Consider the following 25,929-nt stretch of genomic DNA (forward strand, 5'->3'; position numbering starts at 1 on the left):
TGAACTGGTGTTCGCCGGGAGCCCCGCCAGCCACGACTGCTGCCAAGCTGTGGTGCTGTACCATACCGGTATTGGCATGAGCGAGGAGGATCACGGCATTGCTTATCAATGCTGGGACTCGGAATCTTCGCGTGTGTTGGACTGGCATCATCCATTTGGCCAACTTCGACCACGGTTTGGGAAGAAGATGGCTGGACGGCTCGAGCTTGATCTTGGCGGAGAGTGTATGCGAGGGAAAAAAGAAAAAGGCAGGCGTGCTTGGTGCAGCTGTCAGTTGCCAGGTTCTTCTTCCGCAGACACAATCGAATGCATGCATGAAGAGTCCATGAACATGCCTGCCGGTAAGACAACCAGCTCGGCCGAAAACACCACGACGTCACCCACCACGATGTGGTGGTAAAACCACTTGGCTGCAACCCGCTATGATCGGCGGCGTTCGTCGGCATGCGAATCCCGAGCTTCCCGAGGACTCGACTAGATTTGCCCCTCGGACTGATAATCATCACGAGGGGTGGACTGCGGCGGTGCAACGGTGTGACGAGCCAGAAGGTCCGGCACCGAGCGAGCGGGTGTGAAAGGGGAAGGTCAAGAGGCGGGGCCGGGTTTGACAAGCTTTTAACGTTGAAGCAAAGCCACCTGCCTGTGACTTCAAGACGACAGCAGTAGCGGTCGGACAGGTGACAGCATTGCGGCCGGCCCGGGGGTGCCCCCGGCTTGCGGAGGGCGGCGTCGAAGCCGGCGATAGTGTGCGCCAGTCAGCAGTTCCATGTTGTTGCGAAGGAACGAGACAAGGCAACAGGACATGGAAGAAGATTTGCGGATGGCTGCCCGCCCTACTCCGTCCGGTCACTTCGGGAAATTGCAGTTGACTGCTGGAAGTTCCGCCTGCCTGGAGTGCAATTGCTGCCTACGGACGTAACGAGAGGAAGGAACGAGGGCGGTCTCTCGACGAGTCTCTCTGCTGTGCCCAGGAGCGACGGAGCTTGGAGAAGGTCATCAGCAAAATCGAGACTCGGCACAAAAGCTCCAATCGCTGCGTGGATATGGCTCAGCACTAACCAAGAATAGTTAGCGCAGATTATTTAGGCATGCACATACAAGGCAGGTGGGGCACCATCGGCAGTTTCATCAGGGGTCAAAACAATTGAACCCCACAACCCGCAGTCCACGCTTCCAACATCCGGCAACACTTCAGGGCCCGTGTCACGTCACATGCTCGTTTTTGTTGTTGAAGTAACTTATTTACAGGGCAGCTTCGTCAGCTAGATGCTGTGGCCCGTTTTCGCCTGCCCGGGATGGATGCCGAGTCGCTAGTCAGGACTCTACGGGCGTACGACGCGTCGTTTGATGCATCGGCGGTGAGGGCGGCGCTTTCGGGGCCTGAAGGCGCCGAGCTCTTGCGCTGGGCTACCGTCCACCTCACCCCGGACACACTGCTGACCGTCGATGAGATAACCCAGTAAACTGGATTCCCCTCCAGTATTTGCTCGCTATCAGTTAGGTACTGACTACTATCCATCAGATATGCTGCGCTCGAAGGGTCGGGCCTGGCCGAGCGGCTCGCCTCGTCATCAGATCTCTCAGCCGCTCGTGTTCTGTCCGACCAAGAAACCAAGGATGCTATCGAGGAGCTTAACCGCTCGACCCAGGCTATCATGCGGCAGACCGAGACGCTCAAGAAGCAACAAGAGTCTCTCGATCGTCTTGTCAATGCTAGCCGACTGGGCGCGCAGGACCGGGATGCCCTTGAGGCATCACAGGTTCGCAAATGGAATGCCCAGCGCAGGGACCTGGAATCAGGCGTGCGTGTTGCCCCGAAACGCCGTGTTGTGAAAGGGCTCGCTGCTGACCAGCTTAGCAGGTGGGGCAGTTGTCCGAGTCCCTGAACTCTCGTGTGCTTGAGCTGGAGCAGCGGACGGCCGGGGCGGGTGCGGCAATTCAGCAGACGGTGGACACTTTGTTCCACTCAGACGATAAGCTCCTAAGCAGCCTCCAAAAACTAGGGTGGGAGCTGAAAACAGAAGATGGTGAAGAACAGGAGGATGTCGCGCTGTTGCGCGAGACATGCGCCAGGTTCGTCCCCATGATGCCCTTTTAAAGGGCTGAGACTCAGACCGTGGCAGGCTCATCAAGTTCACGGTGGAGGGAATTCGCACAAGACTCGACCGCATCTATCTCGAGTCGCTGGAGCTCACGGCGAAGACAGGCGCCAGCACCCAAGTATCAGCGGAAGACGCCACCGCGTTACAGGAGGAACTCGAGTCCCTCTATGCAGAGATCCTTCCTGTCGCACAGATGTCTACCGAGCAGCAATTCCTTGAGCCCGCGCTCAAGAGCCTCGCCGCAAAGAATGGTCAGAACCTGGCGAGGTCTGCCAAAGCAACCAGCTACGTGAGTCTAGGCAACGCGAGGTGCATGGGTCAACATTGCGCTAACGCCGCCCAGATTCACGAATGCCTGGATTACCTCATTGACAGAGCACAAGACCTGCTCGCTCGAGTGGAAGCCTTCCAAGCGTATCAGCTTGCCACAACGGCTGTCCTCGACATGGCGAACTCCGTGTTGGCCGCCGAGGCCGCCGCTGGCGCTGAAGCCTCGGCGACAAGGCAGAGAGGCGGCGGGCCTGATGACGCGGCGTCCCCGGTCCGTCCTCGGCCCAAGCAACGAGTAAGGCACTCGCAAGGCGCTCCAGAAACCGCCGAGGAAACCTCACTCGAAGAGGTCCTGCGTGCGCTTGCCATCAGCCTCCCAGGGGCCGAGGATGCGCCAGCCGACGTACAAGCGCAGGCAGGAGAGCTAGCCTCTACCCTTGCCAACCGGCGGGCGAAGGTCGACGATATCGCCAGCAACGTCCAAGCGTCCTTTGAGAACGCTGCAGCGAAGCAAGTCACCGACATGAAGCTCGCAATCCAGCTGGTGCGCGACTCCATCCTGGCCGAGAGTCCGTTTGGGGATGTGCGGCTTGTGGACCCTGAGATCGAAGGGTCTATCGCGGTGCTGACCCAGGAGCTGGCCACCGTCGACGAGAAGCTGAAAAGCCTCGACACCGGTGTGGCCACCTTACGGGGTCCGAACGCGAAGAGAGATGAGCTCATCAGCCGCTGGGGTTCATGAGCCTTTCTAAGGCCAGCACCATCACTGGTTCCTGGCTCTTCGTCCACATGACACCCAACAGGATACGCAACACGCTGGGGACTGTAAGTCGAGCCCATTCCCGGTGGTATACCCGGGCGCACTGCGGGCCAGCGGTCGTTCGCATACTTTGCAATCTGGGCCGAGCCGATCAACGACTGCTGTCCCAAGGAATGACATCACTAATCACGACAACACAGTGCACCGGTGCCGAAGACCCAGCGCAGAACAATAAAGAGCCGGGACAATTCACGGGATGCCCTCTGGACCTTCCAGCCGTTCTCTGCAAGCGCAGGAACTGGTATCACCGTCTTTCGTGTCCATCCACTCGCCGTATGGAGAGGGTCACCAAGACGGACTTGGAACGTAAGCGATACCTTTCTTCCCCACGCTCTCCCTCTCGCAGCTGACGTGTCCCTCGTAGCCCACCAGGAAGACAGGAAAGAGACTCTGGATGCGGCCTGGCCAACGGGCAAGGAACAGCGCCAGACCATGACGGGCGGACTCGATCCGAATCTGGCCGAGGCATCGCACTCTGGCGAGTCCAACGGGCAGGAAGACAAGGGAAACGCATGGAAGAAACAGCGTTCAGGTGTGCTTGAGACGTAACGCTGGACTGGGATTGGCGCTTCGCATGCAGATAACAATGATGGGCTCATACCAGATCCTCTGACGCCTCGGCTGTCCTGCCGCTTATTCCTTCTCGTCGTGTGTCCACCCCAGCACTTCCCGCGCCTTATCGACGGTCCAAAACCCCCTTTTCCCGCTCAGCCCCTCCCTGATCTCCGCCTTGGGGTAGTATTTCCTCGCCAGCTCATCGCTGCTCATCTCGGCGTCCTCGCCGGCGGCGCAGATGTCCGGCGCGACAATATTGAACACCTCGCACCCCTCGAACCGGTCCGCCCTCTCCACCGCCAACAAACAAGCCCGCGCCGTCGCAGCGGGACTGACCCACCCCCAAAGCTGCCGCACCGCCTTCTCGTGGTCCTTCTCATAGTCCTCCACCACCTCCCTCCTCGTGCCGACCTGGTGAATCCGCAGACAGGCGACCCTCATGAAGGGAAACCAGCGCGCGATCGCGGCAGCGGCCGTCTCGCCCTCCAGCTTGGCCAGCGCGTAGGCGTCGGTCGGCCGCGGCGGGAAGGCCTCGTCGATGGGGAAGTAGGGAAACTCGAGCGGCTGGTGCGAGTAGACCAGCCCGACGGCGTTGACGGAGCTCGCGTAGGCGAAGCGCGCCACGCGCCGCTCGGCCGCCGCGCGCAGGCCGTTGAAGGCCGCGCTCACGTTGTTCTGGTGCACGAAGTGGTCTGCCTTGCCGACCGGGTTGGGCACCGCGGCGAGGTGGATCACCGCGTCGGCGGACTCGAAGGCGGCGAGCAGCGCGTCGTAGTCGTTGGCCGCGTCCGCCGTGCGCATCTCTGTGTTGGGGATCGAGGGGTCCGGCGGCTGCGCCGTGCGGTTGATCTGGATCGTGTGGTGGCCTGCCGCCGCGCACTTCTTGACCACCTCGCGGCCGACGAGGCCGCGCGCGCCTGTAATGGCGATTCTCATGGTGTTGGCGTTGACGTGGGTTGCGGGTTCCAGGAGCGTCAGAGGGCAAGACTTGAGCAGGCCGGGGGGTGTGCTACTGGGACAACTCAACGAATCCGTACTATCGGTATGGGTGTTTATCTTCGCGTCTACTACCTTATATACATCCTGCCACTCGTAAAGGTGACGTTCTCTACCTCCAATCCGCGGAGAAAGACGCGTGCAGTGCGCAGCTGCCGGATCTATGGGGATGACATCATGGAGCGAGGTCGGTGGTGTTGATGTTCAGCATGTAACCCTAACCCGCGATCTCGAATTCCTTGCAGGCCAACACCCTCTCTCCGTCTTCTCTCATGGAAGACTCAAGCTTCCTTCTCCGTCCTCGGGCCGTGAAGCCACCCAGGCCACGGGCAGAATCGCGAGCCCGACCACCATCATGAAGGCCCCTCCCGTGACCCCAAAGAAGATCGCATATGAGACAATGCACACGATGAGGAAAACCGCGTAAAGCACATGCACGACGGCAAGAAAACCCAGCAGCCCATCAAAATGCCCCCGCCCCTAGTTAAATGGCCAGCCAGCCAGCCGCACAATCATCAGCCTCCCCATCTCACCTCGCCGGCACTGCCCCAGCCAAGCTCTCTTCTCTTGGACACAGCAGGAAGGAACAGATAGGAACAGATGGAAGAAGAAGAACTCACCACACGCCAGCCCAAGACCCGCCTCTCCCCCTCTGCCTCGACAATCACGCCGACGGAGTACATGACGACCAGCTGGTCGACGACGTGGTAGACAACCGTCAGGAGGGCGTGCTGCCGCCGCGACAGGGCGGCCAGCACGAAGTGCACGAGGTTGTAGAGCGCGCGGCAGACGACCACGGCGGCGGCGAGCTTGCCGCGCGTGCTGGCCAGGTCGTCGAGCGGTCGCAGGATGCGCGCCTTGATGTGTGCCGACGGCGACAGCGACAGCGACAGGTCGCCGCCCCGCGTCGACGGGGAGGAGGTCGGGGGTGGCGGGGAGGCGCTGTCCTGGGTGGTGGTGGTGGTTGTGGGGAGCGTGATGGGCATGGTTGTCAGATTTGAGTGATCGCTGGGGTTTGCTGGGATGGGGAGGGGGGTGTCGGTGATGCGGTTGACGGTGCTGCTGGTCGTTGGTGTGCAGGTCGGGCTTGATCTGGGCTGTGGTGCAAGCAAGGTGTGCGCGGCTACCTTTGAAGCAACCGCCAGCTGAACGGGTTGCGCCCCTGAAATGCGTCAGGGTTGCATTGGCCTGCTCATACGCTAATTTCGGGGTAGCAAAGCAGGTTGGACAAGGCTTGGCAAGCCGGAAGACGGCGGCACCGACGCCGGCCAACATGGGGATGTCGATCCAAGGTAGCGCCCCAGGATTTGAGTCCCAACACGGAACATCACTGGAACATCCAGACTAGTTCTTCCGCACACTGCACATCTGTTCCACCGAGGAGTGATCCTCTAGCTGCTCCAAGTGGCTACTTACTCTCGATTACAGCGCGCTTCCCCAAGCCTGAGGAGCGTCCATGTCCATCTTTCGCCAGACAAGGCAGCGATGGCCGGACGAAAATAATGTGACTTTCTGGTTCCCATGGCCGCCCCAGATTGCTCCAATACCCAGCCCAAATTTCCTGTCCGCCTGTCTAGAACCCATCAGCGCCCCCACCTCTATCAATGATCACAACATTCTTCTTCCACCTGCAGGGCAGGGGCCCAAGTTGCGGTCTCTCGGCGGCGACTTATCGAGGTTGAGACAGGGGGGCGCCGAGGACGATGTTGTGGCCGGGCGGTCAACTGAACATTCAAGAACCATCCCGTCCAGAGAAAGCGGTCCGCCTGTCGTAGTACTCATGCAATCGTCATAACACATAACAATAGAGCGGCCCCGTAATCGACTCAATGGGTGCCACTGAATCCTGCGCCAGAGACGCCGTCCTTAAGCTAGGCCAAATCGGCTGGCGAGAAAAAAAAAAAAAAAAAGAAAAAAAAAAGAAAAAAAGAAAAAAGCGCGTCGTTGTGCCAGCCCTAACACTGGCTGGCGCCCGCCGTTTCGCTCCTGTGTAGCGAGTCACCTGGCGAGTCATCAGACTGATGGCTGTCCGAGTGGCTGCTGCCCGAACGAGCGCTCTCTGACTTGTCGCCCTCCGAAGCCCCGGCCGTTGCCCCGCCTCCAGGGCTGCACACGGTCGGGGCAACCTGGCTGCTGGCCGGCTGGCAGATCGGGCTGCCCATCAGCCAGCACACGAATGTAATCCAATCCCTGTAGTTCGCTTCGTATCCTTCGGTGAAGTCGAACATGCGCGACTGACGCACGTGCACGGCGAGCGGTTGCTCTTTATCGTGCCATACCTGGAGGAGGCGCAGTTGGCGGCAACAGGCGGAAAAAATGGTGGCCGGGACATATCGGTGATGGTTGTATGTCTTGCCCTCAAAGTACCGACGGGTAGCCAGCACGGCGGTAGCGATGATCATCTCTCCAGTGGTGAGCGTGTCGTCCTGCAGAGGCACTTTACTCTGCAACAAGACCTGCACGTGGGGCGTGGAGGAGTCGGTCGGTTCTATGACGGAGTGGAGCAGCCATAAGCGGTAATCTGTCGGGCTGATGAGAGGAAGCGGAGACCATCTGGTGCTCCTGCGGAAGGTGGTAAGCTAGAGCAAGGGAAGACAGAAGTTGATGGCGACTTACCCGCGACTGTCCTTCCAGGCATTGCTAAACCACTCACAATCCCAAGTGTCGGGGTCCGGCTGCGTGCGGCCGAAGGATTCCAGGGCGCTCAGCATGAAGCCGGCCTCGTGGAACATGAAATCCTCGACCCAGACAAAGCCCTCCCGATTCTCTGGCCTCTCTTCTCCCTCTAAGGGAAGAAGGGTGCGGTCCTCCCAGGGTCGACTGCGCTGCACAAACGCATTCATGTCTGCCCACGAAACCGGTTCAATGAAACGCGGGCCCCCATCTGACACATCGTTCGAGAACAGGTCGAGAGAAGATATGGAGATATCGACTCTGGCCGCGTCGGCGGGAGTGAGGTAGTCCCCAGCATATTCTCGTAAGCCGAAGTAGCAACGGAGCAGGCGCTCCTGTCCCGCATCCAAATTCAATTTCTTTTTTGTTTTTTTCTTCGACTTTGACTTCGGGACATCCGACAGGGTTGAGGAGGCGCCGGTGGTCGACGAGGTCGCGGATTCGGCAATGGGTGCCTCGCTCGGAAGGGCTTGGTTGGAGATTACGGACAATGGTGAACGATCCGTTGGCTGCGGCTGCTTTCTGGCAGGGGAATCGGCGGCGCCCATGTTGTCGAAGGGCCGCGTCTGAGCGGAGGTCGAGTTGTGCGACGATTGATAAAGGCGCGAATGACGGGCTAAGGCTTCATGCGATGGCAATGAAGGAGGCGAGACTGGAGAATGGGGAGGAAGGTTGGTGAGACTGTTGAGCAATGGCTTTCATGAGGTTGCAAAGCGAAGTTGCTTCGAGTGGGTGGGCAAGTTGGTGATGTGAGGTTGTGGTGTGGAATGCTGCACAGGAGTTGGCGCAGGTTGAGCCTTGTTGTCGAATGTGTTTGACGGGTTGGCGGGGGAACATCTGGAGAGGGCAAGTGGCATGTGCACTGTAGATTCTTGTTTGTTTGTCGCCCCCTGACTCTGGGTTCGCCCTAGACAAATGTGTAGTTTACAGTTGATACATCTAGGGCAGAGCAATTTTCTTTTTTTTCTTCTTTTTCTCTTTTTCTCTTTCTTTTTCTCTTTCTTTTTTCTTGCCTTTTTCTTTTCCTTTTTCTTTTCCTTTTCTCTTCCCTTTTTTTTCTTTTTTTTCCCTTTCCTTTTCTTTTTTTCCTTTCTTACTCTTTTCTTTCTTTCTTTTCTTTTTCTTTTTCTCTTTCTTTTTCCTTTTTCGTTTCCCTCCAACTTCATTGAATTATCTCGGGGGAACTATTGGATGCTATATCGGCGCCATGTAGAAGTAATCCTCTTCCTCCTTTCAAGGACCCTAAATAAACATTGTCGCATGCTGCCTCCACAGTTGGGTAGCTCGACAGCACGTTGGCACTGCTCTTGTATATGTATTGAATCCAACCTAGCATCCTGGGCACGCCGAGGGCCGGAGCGAAATCATGTGGCGTTGCACCTATTCCCACATCTGCCAGGCGATGTGATCCGTAGAGCCCCGTGCCCTGTCACGAGGCCATCAGTGATTGGAACGATGTGCCGTTAATATAGTGTATTCAGTTTCTCACGACACATTAACCCATCAACCAAGCCAAGCCAGAATGCTTCGGAAAACCCCCTTGTCCGTCTACCAACCAGTCTTCGATGTCCCTTCCGTCTATACCCACCCCTGGCTTCCCTCAGCCCCCGGCTGGACACCCGATTCCCACAGCAGCTAACCTACCCAGACATACACACCGCCCTGTGCCCAATCGACTTCTCCAGACGCTCCATCTGAGCAAGGCAAGGTGAGAAGGCCAAATTGTTTACACCTTGGCCTCCATGCCGTCAAATTCGCGCTCGCGGCTAAACCAAGAACAACGAGAACAGGAAGTAACTCCATCAGCATCGCGCCACACATCCAATAATGACTAAATAGGCGAGGAGAAACCGGGAACGGGACAGGTCTCACTGTGATTCCAGATGCAAAAAAAAGCCGCCGCCATATTGAACCGTCGACATGGAAAGAAGCGAGACATGATATCAGGCAAGACAACCCATGCCAGGAGCATAAGGTACATGTCCATAGTACAGACGCAGACGCAGAGGCAATCCAGCGGGTGATGTAGCAATGCAACACCATACCATCTGGGCCCTCAGAAGGGGAGGTCGGGGGGGGGGGGGGATGGGGGTTAAAGTAGGGGAAGGGTAGAAGGGGGAGAAGCGTCGGGTAATGGAGGGAATCGCTTCTTGGGCTTCGAAGGGAGGGAGAGGAAGGGGTGAGTTGGTCTAATGATAGGTAGTTATTACTCCTCGTACCTTCCCCCCGTCAGGATCGCCGGGCCGCTCTTCTCGAGCTTGTCCTTGAGGAACTCGTAGACGGTAAAGGTCACGGCCTGGCCGGGCGCGACGCGCATGATGCGCGGCGTGATGCCCTTGTAGAAGGCGTGCACGCCTTCTTGTCTGTTGGGTTTTGGCGCGGTCAGCACTGACTCATTGCTCGCCATCTCACAGAGGAGCGGAGAAGGGAAGAAAAAAACGCACTTGAACATGTCGCTCGCGATGCGCGTGATGCGCTGCAGCGCCGAGGAGCCTTCCTCGGCCTTCATCTTCTGCAGGCGGGTCTTGATGGTGTCGATGGGCGCGTTGCTGAGCGGGCCCATGGCGCCGCTGACGAGGCCGATCACGGTGGTCTGGTAGCTGGGCAGGCTGCCGCCGTCGCGGTACTGGGGCTGCCACTGGAACAGCCACTCCTTGAAGTAGCTGTACGCCGTGAAGTTGACGGCCTGGTTGCTGCCCTGGCGCAGCGCCGTCAGCGAGACGCCGCGGTACAGCGCGCCCGCGCCCTCCTCCTTGACGATGGTGTACAGCGCGTGCGCCGCGTTGCGGTACTTGGGCACGTCCAGCGGGTCGGCCATGCTGTGGTGCTGCGCCTGCAGGCGGATCTTGACCACCTCCATCGGCGTCACGACCGCGACGGCCTCGGTCACGCCCGCGGCGAGCCCGGCCACGAAGAGGCCCCGGCCCGAGATGGAGCCCGTCTCCCTGCTGGCGAGCAGCTGCTTGTACCACTCGAACGAGGTGAAGCGGATGGCCATCTTGGGGATGATGCCCGTGAGCACGGCGCCGAGGCCCTTGTACAGCCCGAGCGGCGTCTCCTTGCGTACGATCTCGAGGCCGGTGCGGATGAAGCCGCGCTTGGGCATGCCGGGCTGCCGGCCCCGCCGTGATAATTGCATGCGCACCTTGATGGTGTCTGTCCGGCCGCAACAGTCAGCTCCAATCCCATGGTGCCCCCATTCCACCACCCACACATTGAGGGAGAGAGACAACATACCGAGCGGGTGGCACACCAAGGCCTCCATCATCCCGGCACCGCCGCCAGCTGGAGATCGACCCCGCGTGTTAGCACGGCGCATAGCAGCACGGATGCTCGAGGCGCGGCTCCAGCCGGGGGCTCACCGATGAGGTTGGTCGCCGCAGACGGCGGCTTTTTGCCATCCCTGCTGCCTTTTGTCGCCATGTCTGCAGTCCTGTGTTTCTTTCCTTCTCCTTTTTTGCTCCGCGAGACCTCCTCGACCCGACTCACGACCTCACCGGAACGATGGTGGCCGAGAGAACGCCGTTGCCGAACGCCAAGACCGGCTCTCTCTCCGATTCCCGAGGAAGATGTTATCCCTTATTTGGGGTCCGTGTGCGCGCCCAACCAGCAATTCCGTGCGGTAGCTGGTCCTGAAGTTTTCACAATGAAAGCAAGGACGATGATATCATCCAGCGTCTCGTTGTGATATCCTGGACCCTATCGGGCGAGAGGAGACGAGCGCAGCGTGCGCCCGGACGGACGGACGGACGGAGGGCCGGGGGAGCGGTTATGGATCCGCCTACGTGACGCAAGGGGCACGACGGAGAAAGCAACAGAGGGAACCGGGGGGTATCAGAAGGAAAAAAAAACGGAGAGCAAAAGAAGCGAAAAAAAGAAGGGAAAAGGGGACGCTTTAGAGGGAGAGCAAGAGCGGCTGGCATCGACCCCAAATTATGACTCTTCAGCCACGGCAGATCGGATCTGATGACGGACCAGGGAGCCGAGCCGAGCGGGCACATGGCCGAGGGCGGATGGGGCACTCGTTCAGGTGCCATTCGAAACGCCGCTGAGAAGGGAGAGGACCGGGCCAGAAGCCACCCGAACCCCAGGAAGATACCGTTGTTGAGAATGGGCAAGGAGATCCACACTGGTGGACTGGAGTCGGGTTGAGTGAGTCAGGGAGGGGAGGGGGGGGGGGGGGGGGTCAGGAAAGAGGCGAATAGCCCAGCCAGGGAAACCTAACAAACCGGCGGAAACGATAAACTCGACGTCAACCAGGCCATTGTCGGCAACAAAGGACACGGATCTGCAAGGGCCCAGTGACGGGATGTGACGGATGGGGGAGGGGCCTTCCACAGTTTTGTCTGGAAGCTACCGGGGCCCGTCCTTCGGCGCAGCGGAGCTTCCCACCCGTTGACTGACCACTACTCTTGTCCCCCCCAGCTTGTAAACAGCTTCACTCGCCAATTGCCGGCTCATGCTTTCCACAAACCTGTTATATCCCACTGGAATCAGAATTGGGCCAGAGACGGCCGGGCGTAAGCGAACTGCGCAAAGCAGAACCAGCCCGACAAGACCTTGCCCCGTCGGGACCGGGTGGACAAGTTGTTGCAAGAAAGTCAGTCCCTGGCTTGTGAACATGATGATCCAGTGACGTAGCGATAACCGACTGGGAGCCGAGCTTGTGAAAAAATAATGCGGGGAAAGGCTGTGAATGGGCTGCGCTTGCTGCGAGGGGCGAGCGGCTGGCCCCACAATTGCAGTGGCCAGCCGCAAAAGCTCGGACGCTTCCGGGATTGCCCTCCCGCGCTGGAAGCGGCCAAATGCCGAGGTCCAGAAGCGGCGCCTGCGTGAATGTGTGTGTCCAGTGTTGTGTGCGTGTCGGTCTGCCGAGATGTCCCCGTCTTGTCCGGGCCACTGGCCGTCAGGATGCCGGACAAGATATCCAGGAGAGACCAAGGGCAAGCACTTGGGGGTCAATGCCGACACCGAAAAAAGAGCGCAATGCTGGAACTATCCTTGACAGATCAATAGTTAATTAGATGCGAAACTAAGAAAGGGTATTGATAACCGAAAAGCAAGCCAATTGAAGCCAATTGAACGTTCCGCCATGTCGGTGCCTCCGTCTATAAGTTTTCAAGACCTTTTTTTGCCGGATATGTGCGCACATTGTTGAACAGAGACGCCCCTGAAACCCCAAACCCCATAACCCGTCGTCGCCCAAACGCTGTCCACCCCTTTCGCAATGGTCCCAGAGAAAGATACAAAAGCGCCAGAAAAAGCAAAAGAGATAAACTGGAAGGAAGAAGAAGAACAACAACGAAGAGTGAGCAAAAAAAGAAAAACACCAAAACTCCATCCCTGATTCCGGCCGCTGTCAGCTACGGCTCGGCGTGCCCACCTCCACAGCGCCATGCCCATGCGTCCCGCTGCCGATGTCCTTGAACGAATAAACACGAATCTCTCCGTCCTCGCTGCCGCTGGCCATGCGGCTGTCGCTCAGGCCCACGCACGTCACGGGCCCGCGGTGGCCGACAAAGGTGGCGTCGCACTTGCCGCCGCGCGGCTCCCAGCACTTGACCATGCCGTCGTTGGCGCCGCTGACGACGCGGATGGTGTCGCCCGCGAGCGACCACACACCCTCGAGGTGCCCGAACATGGTCTTGAGGCACCGGCCGGTCGCGCTGTCCCAGAGCCGGATCGTGCTGTCGAGGGCGGCCGAGAGGAAGTAGCGCGGGGGCAGCGGGCGGGCCGGGTCGGATGCGAAAGGCGCGCCGTACATGGCGTGGACGTCGTCGTCGCGAGATGGCGAGCTGCTGCTCCGTTCGGGATGCATGAACGAAACCGTGGCGGAGCCGTCGGCCCCGCTCGCGACGGAGAGCGTGTCCGTGTTGTCGCCGGACCCGTTCGTGCCCGTCAGCAGCTCGTCGTCCGGCTCGTACTCTGGCGGGAGCAACAGCACTTGCTGCACATGGCCAACGTGTCCTTCAAACGTCCGGATCACCTTCTTGGTGTCCAAGTCCCACAGCTTGATCGTGGTGTCGTCAGAAGCCGACATGACCGTTCTGCTGGCAATGTCGAGTCGCGTGCAGTTCACCCAGTCGGTGTGGCCTTTCAGGCAGAACGCTTCCTTCGAGTTGAAGTCAAAGATCTTGACGCTCCTGTCGATCGAGCCGCTCGCAAGAAGCTGGGCGTCAAAGTGTACGCTGACAACGCCGTCGGTGTGGCCCTGGAGCGTCGAGATGCACTCGCCGGTATGCCAGTTCCAGATCTTGATGGTGCCTATACATCCAGTCAGCACGCGCTTCCCCAGGTTAGATCTCGGACTGGGCCGGCTTACTGTCCAGGCTGCCACTGATCAATTTGGATTCGTCGAACTGCAAGGCGCGGATCCCCCGCGTATGGCCGCGGAGGGTTCGAATCTCCTCGCCCGTATCGATGTTCCCTGTAGAGACACGGGTTAGCGTCGGGACCTGGGTGCAGTGCGATCTCGCCAGTGATGTCGACATACAAATCTTGATGGTGGCATCGTAGGACCCGGTCGCAAGAATGTTGTCATCTAGCTGAAGACATGTGACGCCGTTGGTGTGTCCCTTCAGCGTCTTGACCGAGCAGCGCCCGTACTTCCAGTTGTACCCAACCTGGACATCATCGTTAGCCTCTCTCTCCCTTCAACCCCACGGCTGGCGGTATGCTCACCTCCCACCGGTCCTTGTACACGGCCTTCCAACTCCGCGTCCTGGGCTCCAGCTCCGGCTGCTTCTCCACGCATTGCCGCTTGCCGTCAGGCCCTTCTGTAGACTCGCCCTGTCGCTTGCCCAAAGCTAGGGTCCCTTGGGAGGACGAATCGGTCAATTCCTGGACCCTTCCGTTGGAGCTCTCCTTGGCCAGTTGGCGCGCCCGCGTGTAGTTGCGCAGCCTCTTCCTCTCCAGGAGGGGCAGGCCCCATCCACACTTGGTGCACTTGCGATTCACGTGCTGCTCGCACATGCGGACCCAGACGGCATCGTCGTCGGCCAACATACGCCACCTCTGGCTGACTTGCGCAGCCTTGGTCAGGCTCACCGTGTCGAGGTAGCACAGGATCTTCTGCGCGATCTCGACGGGCAGCGCCGTGATGAAGTCGATCTTGAGGGCCTCGTTCACCTCGCGCGAGACAAGCGATAGTTGGGGGAAGCAGAGCTGCGCGAGGACCCCCTGCAGCATCAGCTCGCGGTGGCGGGCCGGCGCGGCGGAGAACAGTGACCACACATGGGTGATGGCTTGTTGATCCTGCCCGACGGGTTAGCACGGGGACGCGCCGGACAAAAACCTAGCCTCTCGCAGTGAGGTGGCAACGTGTAGCGAAACAAGCTTACAGCGGGAGTGAGTTTGTCGAGCTCCTGCTGGATCTTGACCATCTTGGCCTCGTCGGCAGCTCGTCGACATTTCGAATCGGGGCGGTGGCGATAACAGTACTTGGTGTTCGGGTCCTTCTCTCGCGCCGTCTGTTCATTGTTTGGTTTGCCGATCGGGGCGTACAAGCTTGGAATGTGTTCCTTCAGGAACGGAGTGACCGTCTTCCCTATCAGAGACGACGACATGCTGGTCATGCTGTCGCGGGACCTCAACCGCTCCTCCTCGGGCCGCAGTCGATCGCAGCTTCTGGCCGTGTCCACCTGTCCGACCTCGGTCTCGCCGGATCTGTCGAGGCTGGGAACGCTCTTATGTCGAGGTGTGGGCGGGTGTGTCAGAGAAGCCGTGTCGGCGTCATCGGTCGGGCAATCGATGCCATCCTGTCTCGGGAGCGGCGGGCGGCCACGGCGGATGGTGGGAGATTGGAAGCGTTCCATAGGGGGAACGGGGCGCAAACGCAAGCAAATGGGAGTCTTGCGTTGGTACCAGGTTAAATGGCCCGTGCCAGCATTGGGCTCACTTGCCAGTAACGGTCGGGCTGAGGCGATGGCGTGCTGGCTCTGGCCGCTGGTGAGAGCGAGCCCTGAGCGGGTTTCGGGGCGGTCAAGCGGCCGGGTAAGTGAGCGACAGGCGGCACGGCGGCACGCAATGCACGGCAGCTGCTTCGCAATTCGGGAAACCGAAGGGCCAGTGCCAGGGTCTGCCACACCTGCAAGACTGACCAAGGAGGACGGGGGAGGTGATCACCGGTGATGTCTTAAAAGGCCAGGCGGGGGACGCTTGATCAACTCTCAGTTCGCTGTAAATTGAGCCATTCCACGGCAACCTGGAACCTGTGTATTGTCCACTAGCGCTAGCGTACACTAGACACCGCTGGCAAAAACACAAGGGCGGTTGCGACGGCGCTGGACGGGTGCGCTTGGCGGGCCGATTGTTCAGTGGTGTCGATGCAGAGCAGGACCCTGGTGCAAGAAGTGGGCAGAATGGCGAAATCGGCGTCTTGGTGGAGCTGGTGAGCTGCTTTGCACCTGAAATTGCGTTATCGCCGGGTGTCTGGTCCGTGCGTCGATAACCCGTTGCCCACCGTTCCACACCTTCGGGTGCGGGGAAGAGAGCTAATGTATACTACACTACCACAGTAGACTCTCTGGCGTGTCTTCCTCCACATACACTATACTACACTACAGTTGCGACGTGTTGTGACGAGGCACTGGGGAATCACTGAAGGAAGCATGCAGCGGGAAGGAATTTAGCATCAACAGATTCCCCAGATTTTACTTCAATGACCGGAGAGAACCCAGGGCCCCAGTCTCCGAAGAGCCGCACCCCACGTCGGCCCAAGTCCCGCTTCCAGGTTGGTATCCGTACTTGAACGTTAACACAAACATCCCGCACTGCCTCACGTGAGAGCAAAGCATCGAGAGCAGCTCGAGCCAGCGAAGAGTTTTTCAGTAAATCACTTTGCGGCAGGGTCGCTGTACCAAAATGGTTTCGAAGACTGCAAATCATTTTTCCAAAAACCCTCACCAAGCCCCCCTGGAAGCAAAAGAAGGGATCAGGCACGCTGCGGACAACGCTCGGAAAGAAAGGTGTTGTGTCAGCTTGCACGTCACACTGCAGCAGCCGCTGTAATGAGTGTTGGCGAATAACACGAATCAAAGTTAGCAGATAGGTAGCCGGCTGATCAATGACTGGGAAGCTGGCTTGGCCTGCGACAACGACAAAAAATACCTGCGGTAACTGCGCAGTGTACGGAATACAGATTACATCTCGAAATTGTTGGAATATCGAAAAAATTTGTGTTGCGCTTCTCGCGCTTCTCAAGTTAGCGTCACTGGCAGGTTCCAGGTTGCCTTCGGCCCGGGAGGAGGCGGCAGGGCGACTTTGGCCATCAAGGTTGCAGGACAGGGGTCAGGAGGCAAAGCAGACTTCCACTTTCAGGCTGGCACCAACCCAACCAATGCAGGAGACAACAGGAATACCAGACAGTTACGGATAGCCACCCTGGAGACAATGATTTCCGAGGTCGGGAGAGATGCTATGCAGATGACTGCAGCAGACGACGATCTCGGCCCGTCCATTGCTCACGCACTTGATTGCGCCATTCCTTGGCGCCCTGAGCAATTTCAGAATTTCAGGTGGTAGCCGAAGTGGATCGATCCCATCCGCCCCACTTTCAGCCCTGACTGAGGGTAAGGCGGGATGGAACGCTGAGTTCAAAGCGGCAAGAAATACACTACTGCGTCGTTTCTTCCGTCCGGATATAAGTCTCGCCAAAAGCCAGATTTCACCTTGAATGCTGATCCCAGCTGGTGGCTGATATCAGAGTCTTTCTCTGCGACATCGTCTGCTAGCATTGCTACCCGCCGATTCCAGCCGCGGAGCAGACACAGCCGTCTGTTGGCAACAGCTGTCCGGGACAGCCGTTGCCCCCCTCGAGAATACCTCAGGTAGGTTTTACCAAAGGTTTCGCTTTCCGTGTTCGTCCCATCTCCGAAGACTCAAGAGCCACCATTGGCCCGCCAAGTGTGGGCGAAACCGCGTAACCCGAGGATATCAACCGAGCATGCCGAGTCCGTGGAGCGAATTGGGGGTTGAAGGTGACGCTACCGGGCCTTGTACACCCCTAAGTTGGTCATTGTCAGTCGTGATCGGATGAAGAGTCTGGCCGGCAGAGGACATACAATGCAGGCGTATAAGCCCAGGCAGGATGGAGTGGTAACAGGCGGTTGATGAGTGCGGCGAAGTCAAGGACGGATTCCTGACTGCTCCTCATCCCCCGGGAAGAGCGGGTAGCTTTCCCCTATCAGCCACTTACCCTCCGGAGTACACACCCCAGTTTTGAATTTGGGTTCGTCTTCGTGTTCAGTCGCATCCAGCTATTTTTTTCTACTTTTTACCCCATTGCTCTTTGCGGTGGAATAGGTGCCTTCTTCCCTTTAACTACCTACCTCTCGTTCTCACACCCTCGACTTCTCACACCCTCGACACACTATGTCCTCAAGCACACAGACAACGCGACTCAACGCCCAACGTGATGGTCAACAAAATCGAGGATCGGCTGGATGAACTCGTTCCACCCTTTGACGTCCGCGCTCTAGTGCATCATCCGCGGTCAGCTTCATTACAACTCGAGCAGTTCAGCAAAACTAGTGGTGGACGGCCAGCCCTACCGTGTACTTGTGATCCCACACGTGGTCCTCGCCCTCCTCGTACCGCTCGATCACCGGCACGCCCATGTCCCTGAGCGCCCGCGCCATGTCGTAGCTGTGCTGCACCGGCACCGCCCGGTCGCCGGTGCCGTGCAGGAACGCCGTCGGCGGGTACTGCGTCCGGCCCTCGGCCAGCCGCCGGCGCACCGCCCGCAGCGGCGTCACCGACGTGAGGTACTCCTGCACCCGCGCCTCGTCGCCGCCGAACCGGTCGAGGTGCAGCGTCTTCAGGAACAGCGTCGCGCGCAGCGGGTGCTGCGACCGCCACACGTGCAGCTCCGACTGCAGCCGCGCCCGCCGCGTGTACCGGAACTCGGTCGCCCACCGCCGGCTCAGCTCCTTCTCGTCCACCTCGGCCATCTCGCGCCACGAGGTCGACGCGTCCAGCAGGTTTGCCGGGTCGCGGTCGCTAAGGAACGCCTCCAGCTCCGCCTCCCCGAACTCGCCCGTCCACGGCCGCGCCTCCTCCGCCGTGTGCTGCCGCTCCCGCTCCACCAGGTCCGGGATGTCCATCACGCCGTACACGTCGACGATGGCCCGCGGCGGCGGGGCCGCCAGGTGCAGGCCCATGAGCGTGACGAGCAGGCCGCCGGCGGAGTCGCCGTAGAGCACGTAGCGGTCGACGTCGACCTTGTCCGGGCCGAGGATGGCGGGCAAGTTGGCGCGCATCCAGGCGACCGCCTCCAGGCAGTCGGCGACCTGCTCGTCCAGCCGCGCCTGCGGCGCCAGCCGGTAGCTGTGCGAGGCCACGTGGTAGCCGCGCGCGCGGAAGCCCGGGAACACCAGCGGCGGCGGCGTGAAGTGGTGCCCGCCGACGAAGCCGCCGCCGTGCGTCACGCACACGAACGGCGCCGGGGACGAGACAGGCGGGTCCGCCGGCCAGACGCGCACCCGCAGCGCGAAGCCGCTGCTCGACGTGAAGGTGTGGTCGCTGAAGCCGGGCTGCGCCGCCCTCGGTCCGCTGGGCTGGTTGGACATGGTGGATTGGAAGGGTGCAACTGGGCTGAGTTGAGCGTCTGTCTGATGTTGTTAGGAAAAGAACCTCCGCAGTGAACGGGCGTCAGCATTTGTAATATCGAGGGGTCGGCGGAAAGGCGGGGCTCCGGAATGCCTGGGTGCCCAGAGACTCGAGAAGACCCAAGGAAGTCAGGCCCGTTTTGCCGGCTGTATGTACACCGGCCTTAGCGCGGGTAGTGGTTTGAGAATACGAACATTTGGAGGATGCCATGTGGTCCGGTGGGGAGCCGGAGAGGTGGGGCGACCGGAAGTCTTGAACCGGAGAAGGACGCCGAAGGACGGCAACGGGCTCGTTCGGGACCCGGAGTAGTTTGCGTCAATGTAGATGAAAACGGCAGCCAGTGGGTAAGACGAGGACATGTTTTCCTTCCATCTAGCGGGCCTTCGCTGATCGGGATGCGTAGGCTAGTACCAGGGACGTGCCCGTTTCTAACTACAACTGCTGCCTCAAACGAGCAGGCAGGTCAGGGATACAAGCCCACCAACGGCATGGGGGATTGTTGATATCGCGGTGCCGCATTCTCCATCGTTCTCTGTTTCCATCCAGGAACTTTTGAGAGTGTTCATATTCCGGCGGCTCAAGGGGCTGTTACTGCTCGAGGAAAATGACATGCAACTGAACTGCTCTTGGCATTTGTTGCCCTCTTTCTGCTAGGCTATCCGGGTGTAATTCGGGATTGGAAGAGCGAGACGATGATGATGCGGCCATCCATGGCCCATTAGGATATACACACTAATTGAAGCGAAGCTTCAATGACGATGCCTTTCGAATGTGTACTGTGTACACAGAGGAAGCGAGGAAGGAGGCTTTGGTTCATTTACCAGGCCTTTTCGACAAAGTTTCTCGTACGTAGATTGGATGCCATAGCTGTGCCGTGTCTTGGCGGTGGAGATGTCCCCGATCTTTTTCTCCATCTTTACCCCTTTTGGCTGTGTCTCCTTACAGTGCCGATCCTGGAACGACGTAGAATGGTGATATCTAGGTACTTACTACGTCGTCGGCTTACGGCACATGTCGGGTCATCGACGGCCGCTTGACGCATCTCGAGAACGTGGTGTGGTGGGCGCTGTCGAGGGCGACGTTGACGTCATAGTGGTGTAGCGGTGTGGCTTAGCCACTGCAAGGGTTTGACCACTGCGAGCCGGTCGACCACTGCGAGCCGGTTCGACGGTTCGACCACTGCGAGCCGGTTCGACGGTTCGACCACTGCGAGCCGGTTCGACGGTTCGACCACTGCGAGCCGGTTCAACCACCTGGGTTAGTGGTTAGGGTTAGGGTTAACGGTTAGGGTTCGGGTTAACGGTTAGGGTTAGGGTTATATATATATATATATATATATATATATATATATATATATATATATATATATATATATATATATATATATATATATATATATATATATATATATATATATATATATATATATATATATATATATATTTTTTTTTTTTTTTTCTCTCCCAGCTAGCTAGCTCGGGTGGTCGTCGGCTACAGTAGGCTACGGGTGGCGATCGCATCGGCCTCGGCCCTTTCAAGCTTCGCTTCACCACTTACTGGGGCGTGGCACAGTCAAGGGTCTTGTATCGGGACCACATCCAACAAGGTCATCCTCCTGCGTCGAAGGAAGCCACATTCCACATTCGTCTGCCCGAAGCGGGACGTGGACGTAAGGTTTAAGATATCTGGCCGGATGTGAGCGCCTCATGTGGCTCCGTGTAGTTGGTCCCCAGGAGTGGGAACTCCCCGTCCTTTTTGGATGACTCTGTACAATGCGGCACACTGCCACCGTAGCTGAAGTAAAAGTCGTCTCCGCCACCGCGAACTGAAATATTGTCGGTTAGCTGAAACAGGTATGCCCGACGTCGCCCCTTGACTTGCGAAGGATGGAGCGGATGACCGACACGGGAATTGCTTCCGGATCGCATAAGAGAAGAAGACAGGTTTCGAGGAGTCCTGGAATTGCGGCTGGCTGATCTTGTCCTCCCAGGTCAGATGCCGGCCTTGCTGCTCGTGTTCGGGATTCAACCTGACACGACAAATTGACCACAAGGGGGAAAAGCGGCATAGGTCGGGATATACCAAGGAAGAGACTTGACGAAACAATACTTGGACACGTGTGGAAATAAAAGCCCATGTCAACCTGTGGTCTTAAAGGCTTAAGGCACTGACGATAAGCTCAACTCGGACACTGGCCTTCTGCCACTGGTTCTGTTCCGCGGTTAGAGCCGCGTGGTTTCCATACATCGCAAGGCATCCAGGTCATTGAACCAAGAGATCTAGAACGGGCAAGTAACCAAGCCCCACCCGAAGCAACTAGACAATATCCCTCTGGCTCGTTGATTTCTAGTCCTTTCAAACGTCCCAACCCTCATAAATACAAGCGCAAAATATCGTGTACGCCTCGCACCTTCAGGCTACAAATCGCCGATTTGGGTTGTTGCCCCCGAGTCTGAACTCGGTGCCAGACTAAATTGGCCTGATGAGAATTTCAAGAAGACCAGAGATAAGGCTGAATGAGAAGACGGTAAGGTTTAACACATTGGGCCAGAGCAGTGTACAACCACACTTTGAAGAGACATGAGACTGGGGCAGGTCAGCCTGGAAGGGAGCGTCATCCACACACACCCAGACACATCGCATGCGGGAGTGCAGAGCGAAGCTCAAGGGTAGGGATTGATTTACTCGCTTCCCAGGTGCACATGGTACATGGCAAGTGCCGACTCTGACGCGATCTACTGTGGAGTTATTCCGCACACACCGCCGAGGAAAATGGCGGTTTAATCACGATTCAGGGGCTTATCTTGGCATCCACCCAACAAACCAACAGACCACAGTGCGCACAGCCTCATCCACTGGCCTTCATATGACAACAGTCGTTCACGACGCATTGAATACCACCAATGACTACTCCAAGCAATGCAAGCCCATGTACTGACGCAACACCCCTATATACATAAACCAGGGGCAAGCGACTCACGAGCCCGTCGGCCCGATCTCCTGGCCTTCAGCGGCCGCCTGCCCCTGGACTCTGTCCCAGTCTCCCTGGCCTTCCCACCTTCCCTCCCCTCCCAGCAGTCTGCAGTCACCACCAGCGCGCCCACCACACAAAAGCATTGGGGATTTACACCTCTTCTCTTCCCCCGACTCCTAACACCCTTTTGAGCTGACTAGGGACCGTAGGTAACAGCCGCTTTCCAAACCGGGTATTCTGTATATACGACGATATAGGAGGCACAGCAACGGAGAGAAAGGGAAGAACAATAGGAAGCAAAGGAGAAAATAAACAAAAGAAGGAAAAGGAAAGTACCCGGTTGATTTGGTTCGCCTATATAAGAAAGGTTGCATGCAATGCCACCAAATGCCCCGAGGAGTAGGTATCTTATCCAGAAACCGAGACCGACACAGAAGACGGGAGATATATATCGTCGTGTTTCTTTTCGGTCGTGAGGGTAGAAAAGTTGTTTCGGAAATATACGGAAGTAGGTAGGTAGGTAGGTTGGTTGTTGGTAGGCTGATTAGGAGGTACCGGCGTGGGTCTGGAAACGAACGGCAAACGGATGCCATAATCACGGCGGGGGCTGGGAGCGGTCAGCGTCGTGGTACGGCCGGGGCGCGGCGCCGTTGCCGTTGCCGTTGGCCATGGGGCCGTAGCCCTTCTCGGCCAGGGAGGCCTTGCCGTCGGCGCCGGCGCCGGCGAGGTCGTCGTCGTCGTCGCTGAACACCTTGTTCTCGAGCCACTGGGTCGCGCGGGCGCAGGCGGTGTCGACCCACTTCATCCACGCCCAGGCGGCGGTGTAGGTCAGGGCGGTGAAGACGACGATGGCGACGAGCTTGTGCGCGCCGCCGCGGGGCTGGAGCCACTCCTGCTGGCGGGGCGAGCCGTCCTCGTTGTGGCCGGCCGGCTCCCACGGCTCGCCGGTGATGCCGTACACGATCCAGATGCCGACGGTGCGCAGGATGGTGCCGTGCACGAGGTAGACGGCGAACGAGTGGTGGCCGAGCCAGAGCAGCAGGGGGTGCGAGAGCAGCTTCTGCAGCACCGGCGCCAGGAAGAGCGACACGGACACGCACATGATGAAGAAGGCCGACGTGCGCCGCAGCACGTCGGACCCCTTGGGCACCACGATGCTGCCGCGGCTCTGGTCGCCGGCCGGGTCGACCAGGATGCGGCGGAGCGTCCGGGACCAGCCGGCCCAGTCGTCGTGCTCGGCCGGGTAGGAGCCGACGAAGCCGCCGATTAAGAGGATGATGGGGACCACGACGAAGGTGAGCAGGCGCTGGTGGGAGGAGATGTAGTTTTGCGTCGGTCGGTGCTGCGCGAGCTCGGCGAGGAGGGTGCCGAGGGCGAGCATGGCGCCGAACGTTTCTGCGTCTGGTCAGCCTCTTCTTAAAGAGTCCGGATGTACGGCGCGGTTACACCGCTGCCACAGTCTGCATGGGCCGCAGCAACGTACCTGTCAGGGCGTTGACGTTCATCAGCCAGTACGTGATGAGGAGCACATGCACCAGCATCCGGTACTTGAACCGCATCCCGATGGTGGCCGCCAGCACGATGTAGACCTGGAACGCCCCGATCAGCAGCGGGCGCATGGCCCACTGGTGCCTGTCATATTGGTTCTCCGTGTTCGTCCACGTGGTGAGCGCGCTGGCGAAGAGCCGCCTCACGTTGTCCGCGAACGGAATGTCGTCGGGCGCGTCGAAGCGGACCCAGTAGTTATCACACCGGTTCGCCGTCTTGTAGCCGCCCAAGACCGACAGGACGAAGCTGATGAAGGTCGCGATCAAGGCGGGGAGCACGAGCCGTGGCGGGCGGCGGAAGGCGCTCCGGGCGACCGACTTGAGCGCGGCGGGCGCATTGCCCTGCTGGTAAGCGAGCTTCAGGGGCTTGTAAGCACACACGAAGCCGGTCAGGAAGGCGAATATGGGCACGCCAATGCGGCCCTGCCATGGTATTCGCAGGTAAGGCAGCTGCAGCAGCCTCGGGGCCGCATGCTCGTTGTCGGCCGGGAAGAACAGGGGGTAATCAAACGCTCGCGCGATGTGGGTGACGATGACGAGCACGGAGGTGAGGCCTCGGAGACCCTGCGGGAGGAAAAAAAAAAAAAAATATGTCGAGTTAGCAACGGGAGTGGGAGTAGGGGCTCAACGCGAGGGAACCCAAGGAAGGCGACGCACCTCAACCCACTTGATGTTCCGCTGACTTGGCCTCGCGCTCATGTTACCGGCCGCCCTCTGACCACCGTCGAATCCCTCGAATTAAGTCTAAAGGAACGAACAAAGGCAGTGGGACAAACGGGACGAGTGGAAGCGAGCGCAAGAAAAGAACAATAAGGAATTACTCCGGCGCGGTTGGCCTTTTTCTGCCTCCGACACCCAAAGCGGAATGACCAGGTTATCGAGCGAGCGAGCGACGAGCGAGCGAGAGTCAAGAAGTGGAGTATCCCCAACTCAAAGGTCGAGACCCAAGAGACACTGGACTCCCGCGGATTGATCCGAGACAAGAAGCGAATGACGCTATCGGCGGTGAGGCACCCCGGATGCGCAGGTCGATACTAGAATTACCAGTACTCGGGGCCGTTCAAGGAGACGGCGGCGATGGGAGTTGGAGGCGGCCGCCGGCGGTGGGCACGGAAGGGAATCAGGAGGTGACAGTGACAGCGACGGCCCAGGTGCATTGGCGTGCGCACTCGGCGGTCCAAAAGTGGGTGGAGCACGGCAGGGTTGCCGATGGCCGGGCTTCGAATCTGCGAATCTCGGATCTCGCCTTCGACGTCCGTCGCTGGCCGCCGTGTTACTGGGCTGCGAGGTTGATGCGGGGGGTGGGGGTGACGCGACTCGTGCTGGATGGAAGGGTAGAATGGTTCAACCCCGGCAGCCGGCAATGTCGGGCATGGAAGCGGTTTTGTCGGCTCGAGTTCGGTCTCGTGTGGTGGCGGAACTGGCGGGTTGGGAACGGGATGGACGGGTTATTCTTATTGGGAACGTCACTTGTCAGGTCGCTGCGACATCCGCTCGTCGATGTCATGCCCTGATTGGCATGCGATCCCACATTGCCAAGAGAGCCAAGACGAGACAAAAAGAAGAGGCCAACAGAGACTGGGGAAAGAAATTCAGGGGACGCGGTGGGGTGCCACTTTTGTTCGGCCGTCGCTCTCGCTCTCCATCGGGGCGACCCAGCTGGGCTGTTCTGTTTCTTCGATGGACTAAATCCGACCCATCGTAGTGTCTTCCGTTGTGTTGACCCGGTTATGCGCCAGTCGAGGGGAAAGGCGAATCGCGGGCGGCGTGGAGCGCTTCAGCTCACTCACACTGCAGCTTGGGCTGAGGGCTGACGCGGCCTTCAAGCCGCAAGGGTCCATGCCGCAGCCTCTCCCCTGCGCGCCCTGCCAACCTTGTGCCTCCCCTGGGTCGACCGATTCTCACGAAGGGGGCAATGGAAGCCCACCCGCTTGTTTGCTCGATGCCGCGCCCAGAAGTGGCGCACCTCGTGTGTGGAGAGCAAGAATACCTTGGGTGATGGTTAATTACAAGTACCAGTTCAATCGGCCTTTGATGACAGCAGTTGTCTGGGCATTGCACCAACAATGGCCGATAGCTGCTGGTTTGCCGTCAAAAAGAAAAAGAAAAAGTTAACCCTTGGCGGGCCATCACGCACCAGCAAGTGCCAGCACTCACCGCACCCTTGGCAGAGGGCCAACCACAGCAGGCATTGCTGGTCACTGTCAAAGACGGAGTTTTCTTCAAATCACTCCGGCAAGGACGCAGCGCTCTTTGCCCAAACCAGCTTAGCAGCAATGCGCCCTGCCGCCGTTGGTCCAGGAGCCGGAGTCTTGGCGCGGCTCCTCATTGGCAGGCAGTCCCTCGAGGAATTTCCGCTGGGTCATTGGACCCGCAGGCCACGCA

The 25,929-nt window shown here is 58.8% G+C and overlaps 8 protein-coding genes across 8 annotated transcripts; 1 reads left to right on the plus strand and 7 right to left on the minus strand.

The window, feature by feature from the left end:
* Window positions 1–1,177: 1,177 nt before the first annotated feature.
* Window positions 1,178–3,498, plus strand: THITE_2118316 (uncharacterized protein). Its single transcript, XM_003655012.1, has 6 exons — window positions 1,178–1,459; window positions 1,523–1,802; window positions 1,862–2,073; window positions 2,124–2,391; window positions 2,446–3,197; window positions 3,333–3,498. The coding sequence occupies exons 1-5, from the start codon at window positions 1,296–1,298 to the stop codon at window positions 3,112–3,114; spliced, it is 1,593 nt and encodes a 530-aa protein (XP_003655060.1). The 5' UTR covers window positions 1,178–1,295; the 3' UTR covers window positions 3,115–3,197; window positions 3,333–3,498.
* A 68-nt stretch (window positions 3,499–3,566) lies between these two features.
* THITE_2118319 (uncharacterized protein) lies at window positions 3,567–4,795 on the minus strand. The gene has a single exon (XM_003655013.1). The coding sequence runs from the start codon at window positions 4,681–4,683 to the stop codon at window positions 3,826–3,828; it is 858 nt and encodes a 285-aa protein (XP_003655061.1). The 5' UTR covers window positions 4,684–4,795; the 3' UTR covers window positions 3,567–3,825.
* Window positions 4,796–5,084: 289 nt separating this feature from the next.
* Window positions 5,085–6,109, minus strand: THITE_2118320 (uncharacterized protein). The gene has a single exon (XM_003655014.1). It carries the CDS (start codon window positions 5,727–5,729, stop codon window positions 5,259–5,261), a length of 471 nt encoding a protein of 156 aa, XP_003655062.1. The 5' UTR covers window positions 5,730–6,109; the 3' UTR covers window positions 5,085–5,258.
* Window positions 6,110–6,630: 521 nt separating this feature from the next.
* THITE_2118321 (uncharacterized protein) lies at window positions 6,631–8,272 on the minus strand. The gene is made up of 2 exons (XM_003655015.1): window positions 7,360–8,272; window positions 6,631–7,305 (listed from the first exon to the last, which is right to left on the minus strand). Exons 1-2 carry the CDS (start codon window positions 7,962–7,964, stop codon window positions 6,699–6,701), a joined length of 1,212 nt encoding a protein of 403 aa, XP_003655063.1. The 5' UTR covers window positions 7,965–8,272; the 3' UTR covers window positions 6,631–6,698.
* Window positions 8,273–9,512: 1,240 nt separating this feature from the next.
* THITE_2118328 (uncharacterized protein) lies at window positions 9,513–10,896 on the minus strand. The gene is made up of 3 exons (XM_003655016.1): window positions 10,654–10,896; window positions 9,861–10,572; window positions 9,513–9,779 (listed from the first exon to the last, which is right to left on the minus strand). Exons 1-3 carry the CDS (start codon window positions 10,682–10,684, stop codon window positions 9,623–9,625), a joined length of 900 nt encoding a protein of 299 aa, XP_003655064.1. The 5' UTR covers window positions 10,685–10,896; the 3' UTR covers window positions 9,513–9,622.
* A 1,702-nt stretch (window positions 10,897–12,598) lies between these two features.
* On the minus strand, window positions 12,599–15,620 carry THITE_2118331 (uncharacterized protein; the record flags this gene model as incomplete). Its single annotated transcript, XM_003655017.1, has 6 exons — window positions 14,757–15,620; window positions 14,098–14,670; window positions 13,910–14,039; window positions 13,739–13,843; window positions 13,335–13,680; window positions 12,599–12,785 (listed from the first exon to the last, which is right to left on the minus strand). Coding segments are annotated over exons 1-6 (1,634 nt in total), but the record flags the coding sequence as incomplete, so codon positions are not given.
* A 1,367-nt stretch (window positions 15,621–16,987) lies between these two features.
* THITE_2118333 (uncharacterized protein) lies at window positions 16,988–19,142 on the minus strand. The gene is made up of 2 exons (XM_003655018.1): window positions 17,967–19,142; window positions 16,988–17,890 (listed from the first exon to the last, which is right to left on the minus strand). The coding sequence occupies exons 1-2, from the start codon at window positions 18,981–18,983 to the stop codon at window positions 17,816–17,818; spliced, it is 1,092 nt and encodes a 363-aa protein (XP_003655066.1). The 5' UTR covers window positions 18,984–19,142; the 3' UTR covers window positions 16,988–17,815.
* A 2,900-nt stretch (window positions 19,143–22,042) lies between these two features.
* THITE_2170822 (uncharacterized protein) lies at window positions 22,043–24,633 on the minus strand. Its single transcript, XM_003655019.1, has 3 exons — window positions 24,202–24,633; window positions 23,481–24,108; window positions 22,043–23,392 (listed from the first exon to the last, which is right to left on the minus strand). The coding sequence occupies exons 1-3, from the start codon at window positions 24,241–24,243 to the stop codon at window positions 22,593–22,595; spliced, it is 1,470 nt and encodes a 489-aa protein (XP_003655067.1). The 5' UTR covers window positions 24,244–24,633; the 3' UTR covers window positions 22,043–22,592.
* Between the last annotated feature and the right edge of the window lie 1,296 nt (window positions 24,634–25,929).

Source organism: Thermothielavioides terrestris, chromosome 4 (assembly GCF_000226115.1).
Source record: "Thermothielavioides terrestris NRRL 8126 chromosome 4, complete sequence".
In the NCBI taxonomy this organism is placed as follows: Eukaryota; Fungi; Ascomycota; class Sordariomycetes; order Sordariales; family Chaetomiaceae; genus Thermothielavioides; species Thermothielavioides terrestris.

Excerpts from the sequence above, each read along its gene's own strand:
- THITE_2118316 (XM_003655012.1), top strand. The coding sequence starts at position 1,296 with ATGGATGCCGAGTCGCTAGTCAGGACTCTACGGGCGTACGACGCGTCG. Across the intron at positions 2,074-2,123 it reads TTGCGCGAGACATGCGCCAG|GCTCATCAAGTTCACGGTGG; the intron begins GTTCGTCCCCAT and ends AGACCGTGGCAG. Across the intron at positions 2,392-2,445 it reads CTGCCAAAGCAACCAGCTAC|ATTCACGAATGCCTGGATTA; the intron begins GTGAGTCTAGGC and ends AACGCCGCCCAG.
- THITE_2118319 (XM_003655013.1), bottom strand. The coding sequence starts at position 4,683 with ATGAGAATCGCCATTACAGGCGCGCGCGGCCTCGTCGGCCGCGAGGTG.
- THITE_2118320 (XM_003655014.1), bottom strand. The coding sequence starts at position 5,729 with ATGCCCATCACGCTCCCCACAACCACCACCACCACCCAGGACAGCGCC.
- THITE_2118321 (XM_003655015.1), bottom strand. The coding sequence starts at position 7,964 with ATGGGCGCCGCCGATTCCCCTGCCAGAAAGCAGCCGCAGCCAACGGAT. Across the intron at positions 7,306-7,359 it reads GCCTGGAAGGACAGTCGCGG|GAGCACCAGATGGTCTCCGC; the intron begins GTAAGTCGCCAT and ends CACCTTCCGCAG.
- THITE_2118328 (XM_003655016.1), bottom strand. The coding sequence starts at position 10,684 with ATGATGGAGGCCTTGGTGTGCCACCCGCTCG. Across the intron at positions 10,573-10,653 it reads CTTGGTGTGCCACCCGCTCG|ACACCATCAAGGTGCGCATG; the intron begins GTATGTTGTCTC and ends GCGGCCGGACAG. Across the intron at positions 9,780-9,860 it reads ATCGCGAGCGACATGTTCAA|ACAAGAAGGCGTGCACGCCT; the intron begins GTGCGTTTTTTT and ends AAAACCCAACAG.
- THITE_2118333 (XM_003655018.1), bottom strand. The coding sequence starts at position 18,983 with ATGTCCAACCAGCCCAGCGGACCGAGGGCGGCGCAGCCCGGCTTCAGC. Across the intron at positions 17,891-17,966 it reads TGTGGGATCACAAGTACACG|AGCGCGGACGTCAAAGGGTG; the intron begins GTAGGGCTGGCC and ends ATGATGCACTAG.
- THITE_2170822 (XM_003655019.1), bottom strand. The coding sequence starts at position 24,243 with ATGAGCGCGAGGCCAAGTCAGCGGAACATCAAGTGGGTTGAG. Across the intron at positions 24,109-24,201 it reads GGAACATCAAGTGGGTTGAG|GGTCTCCGAGGCCTCACCTC; the intron begins GTGCGTCGCCTT and ends TTCCTCCCGCAG. Across the intron at positions 23,393-23,480 it reads GAACGTCAACGCCCTGACAG|AAACGTTCGGCGCCATGCTC; the intron begins GTACGTTGCTGC and ends GACCAGACGCAG.